The sequence below is a fragment of the Lactuca saligna genome, chromosome 8 (assembly GCF_052625555.1).
Source record: "Lactuca saligna cultivar CGN05327 chromosome 8, ASM5262555v1, whole genome shotgun sequence".
Classification (NCBI taxonomy): domain Eukaryota; kingdom Viridiplantae; phylum Streptophyta; class Magnoliopsida; order Asterales; family Asteraceae; genus Lactuca; species Lactuca saligna.
The window spans coordinates 12,919,723-12,924,197 of NC_136424.1; the positions used below are offsets into that span (position 1 = coordinate 12,919,723).

The 4,475-nt window shown below is 39.5% G+C and overlaps 1 protein-coding gene across 1 annotated transcript; it reads left to right on the forward strand.

Moving 5' to 3' along the window:
- Positions 1 to 817: 817 nt before the first annotated feature.
- On the forward strand, positions 818 to 3,484 carry LOC145011502 (putative serine/threonine-protein kinase-like protein CCR3). The gene has a single exon (XM_078970232.1). The coding sequence runs from the start codon at positions 958 to 960 to the stop codon at positions 3,328 to 3,330; it is 2,373 nt and encodes a 790-aa protein (XP_078826358.1). The 5' UTR covers positions 818 to 957; the 3' UTR covers positions 3,331 to 3,484.
- The last annotated feature ends 991 nt before the right edge of the window (positions 3,485 to 4,475 follow it).

The following is a 4,475-nucleotide window of genomic DNA, read 5'->3' on the forward strand; positions in this document are numbered from 1 at the left end:
AATTTATTCAAATCTAAAATTGTTTTTGTTGTTATTCACGTCAAGTTGGACTCTATAATTATACTATTTTTTAAATAAAACCTAACATAAAATTATATGAAATCTAAAAGCCAAAAGTTCTTCAAAACTAAATTACTTAAAGTAGTTTTTTGAATGTAAAAAAAAAAAAAAAAAAAAAAAAAAAAAAAAAAAAAAACTCTTTAATTCAAGATTATATTAAAAGTTAAAAGCTTATTGCCAAAAAAAAATTGAGTATACCTGACAAAACTAACTGTTGCTAGAATCTTGTAGCTGGAAGCCTATAAAATAGCTTTTTATTTGTGTAGAAAACGGCTTCTGAATTACATGTCTTTTTTTTTAGAATTAAATCGTAAGATACTAATTAAAATCTTGCGACGGTTTTCCAAACATCCATGAAGTTAAGACTCAAATCAGGAAAAATATAAACCAAAAAAAAACTAACTATATCGTCGCTTAATCAGATTATTGTTAAATGTTCACCAATGAAATCTTTTCGTACTCATAGTTGAATAACGTTATTTTAAAAATGAACTGAATTGATATAATATTGTCGAGTTTTGAACGGTCAACACACAAAAGAAAAACGTTGCTGACTATTCCTGTAAGTCGAGCATAAGTTAAAGGACTAATAATGCAATATATTAATCTCATTTCACCGAAAAAGGTATTAGTCAAACTTGCCACCTAGTATATAAATAAAAGGTATGCTTACTTGAATAAAGACTTACACGTGTCATTTTATTATAGGCCAGACGCCACTTTCTTAGGTAACACCGTAACAGCATGTTTCGTTTGCATAACCCCGCCCTTTATTCATTCTGCTACCCAACAGTTTTTTCACGCTTAAAATTCGTCGTCTCATTCACTCTCTCTCACAAAATTTCCGGTTATATTCCCGATGAAAAACATCACCGCCGGCGACCCTCACAACCTTAGATGACGAAAATCTTGAACGCCGTCATTTTTGTTGCGGCACTTTTATCATCCGTCACCTCATTAGTCAATGCGCTCGGTGGTTCCGCTACCACCGTCTCTGTAACCTACGGCGGCGCGACTCCCACCGTCTGTGGCATCGTCGCTGGTCAACCGAGTCAACGAATTCAATGCTGGCGTAACGGGACGGTCTTCAACGCCTTCTATAACATCTCTTTCGAGTCCATCGCCGGCGGTCGTGATGTATTCTGCGGCGTAAGGTCCGGCGGATCCACACTCGTCTGTTGGGACTCTAGCTTAATTCCAAAACGTATTTACTACAATGAAACAGTACTCTTACGGAATTTAGCCATAGGCGACGCACAAATATGTGCAATTACGAATAGTAGTGATCAAAACGTTGATTGTTGGAGGAGCAACGCAGCGATTCCTTCTCAAAATCATCAGTTCCGCTCGATTTCGTCGGGATTAGGGTTCACCTGCGGTGTCGCAAACACCAGCGAGATAATCTGTTTTGGGAGCAATTCAGCGTCGGCGAGTAATATTCAAGGTAACTTTACGAATTTTCGCCTGTTAACTATCGCCGTCGGCGGTGACCACGCCTGTGGAGTAAACACTACTGGCTTTTTGATTTGTAGAGGTAATAACGATTACAATCAGACTAATGTACCAGATCATTCACCATTTGAGTTTTCTTCCCTGGCACTTGGTGCGAATCATACTTGCGCGTTGCGAAGATTAGATAATTCTGTAGTTTGTTGGGGTGGAAGAGGAGGGGCTTTGGATAATGATACAGCTAGGGTTTCGTTCGAAACGATTGTTGCTGGATTAGATTTTACCTGTGGGTTAACAACTAACAATTTCTCTGTAATTTGTTGGGGAGAAGGATGGGTTAGAAGTAATTCGAATCCCCTAGGTTTTGAGCTTCCATTGAAAGGAATTCTTCCAGGTCCTTGTGTTCAATCTGATAGTTGTGACTGTGGCATATATCCCCAATCGGAACAACTTTGTTCTGGTTATGGATCCATATGTAGGCCGTGTGATATAGCCACTTTGGCTCCACGGCTTCCGCCACCACCACCACCACCACCACCGTCTCTACCTACTAATCCGCCAAGGTCTCCACGCTCAAAACGGTTGACAAGAGGTTTATTGGCATTTGCCATAGTTGGATCAGTAGGAGCTGTCGCAGGCATCTGCACCATAATTTACTGTGTATGGACTGGTGTTTGTTTCGGCAACAAGAAGATTCACAACTCTGTACAACCGACAATCACCAACACTAATCCCTATGCGCCTCGACCTTCAGCTAACAATCCAATCTCAAGATCATCAACTATCCGGCGACAATTCTCCAGAGGTTTCCGGCGACAAAGAAGCGGGACATCTTCTAAACAAGCAACAGACAAAGAAGAAGAATTCACATTCGCTGATCTTGCTCTCGCCACAAACAACTTCGCCCTTGAGAACAAAATCGGTGCAGGGAGTTTTGGCATCGTGTACAGAGGCAAACTCTTAGATGGGCGTGAAGTCGCCATTAAAAGAGGTGAAACAAGCGATAAAATAAAGAAATTTCAAGAGAAAGAAAGCGCATTCGATTCAGAATTAGTCTTCTTATCTAGACTTCATCACAAACACTTGGTGAAACTCGTTGGGTATTGCCAAGAAAGAGAAGAAAGACTTTTAGTTTATGATTTCATGAAAAACGGAGCTCTTTATGATCATTTACACGACAAGAACAACGTCGAGAAGAGTAACAGCTTGTTGAATTCATGGAAAATGAGAATCAGAATCGCTTTAGATGCTGCCAGAGGTATCGAATACCTTCATAATTACGCAGTTCCTCCGATAATCCACAGAGACATCAAATCATCCAATATTTTGCTGGATTCAAATTGGGTCGCTAGGGTTTCTGATTTCGGGTTATCTCTAATGGGCCCGGTTTCCGATCGCGAGTACAGACCGACAAAAGCCGCCGGAACCGTCGGCTACATCGATCCAGAATATTACGGACTCAACGTGCTGACGGCGAAGAGTGACGTGTACGGTCTCGGCGTTGTACTGTTGGAGCTTTTGACTGGCCGGAGAGCAATTTTCAAAAGCAGTGAAGTTAACGGTGGTGCGCCGATAAGCTTGGTGGATTATGCTGTGCCTATAATTATGGCCGGAGAACTTGCGAAGATATTGGATAAAAGGGTGGGGCCGCCGGAGGTGAATGAGGCGGAGGCGGTGGAGCTGATGGCGTATACTGCTATACACTGTGTGAATGCGGAGGGGAGTTACAGACCGAGTATGACTGATATTGTCGGGAATTTGGAGAGAGCTTTGGGATTATGCAGTGACAGCCATGGCAGCATCTCTAGTGGTTCCGATTGATTTTTTTTTTTTTTTTAATTTTTTTTTGGTTTTATTTTAATTTTTTATGGGTTTTTTATTTTTTGAATATTTGGGAGGGTGATTTACCTTACCTGGGTATATTTGTAAAAAAAAAAACTGTAGATTATTTTGGATGCAATTGCTATTCTTTTAACGATTCGAGTATTCTGTTCACCGGCGGCGGCGGCGGCGGTGGTCGTGGCTGATAGGGTTTATAGTTCCTTCCAATTTGACCGTGACCGGTTCTTTACGAAAAAATCAAAAAAGAAGTCTAGAAGTAGATGTCACGTGGATGTGGAAGTTTGACGGGAACCAATTCTTCGTTTTCGCATTAATTATTTTGCTTTATTTGTATACCGAATCATGTCATTATCATAATTACGAAGGGGATTAATTATAGAAATAACAAAATTGTGGACCTATTTATAAAATTGAGCAGACGGTTGGCTAATAATATCAATAAATATGACACTATCATAGAGTTCACATTTCAACAAGGCACCACCAATTTATTCACTTTCTTTATTGGGAAAATGACTCATTGACTTGGATACTTTTTCTTTATTGGGATTTTTATATATTTGAAATGTACATGTTTAATCATTATTTTTTTTATTTTTATAAAATAAATCTTTATATTTTATTTTTTGTAACAATGCAATCCTTGTGACCGGTTATACCCGACATACCGGTCATATACGAATTTTTTTTAGGAAAAATGATTTGATAGGGTAAGATACTTTTTGAATTGTATACATTTAGTCCTCCTTTTTTTTTTTTTTTTAAATAAACCCTTATACTTTATTAATATGTACACATTAGGTTATTTTCACCGGATTCTACAGGTTTTGTTGATGTGGAAGCACAAGTGACACTAAATAGCAATTAATTAGGTTAGTCACCGGAGGTGGGTGATCCTCCAGCAACAAGAAAAGGGCGGCGACCCTTCTCTTTCCCAGTCTCTTTTCCTTCCAGTCGAACAGCAATAGCCAAATACCCTTTATCTGTTGTGTTTCTCCGATCTGTCTCTCTTTGCCTCCATATTTGAGATATTTTGCCAGAAAAAAGAAGAAAGAATTGATGAGGGAGCTACCAGAACAGCTCATCGCCGCCAACTACCGTCTCCACTTCATCCTGCCTCCCTC

Bases quoted from the DNA above. Each gene is read 5' to 3' on its own strand.
- LOC145011502 (XM_078970232.1), top strand. From the start codon at position 958: ATGACGAAAATCTTGAACGCCGTCATTTTTGTTGCGGCACTTTTATCA.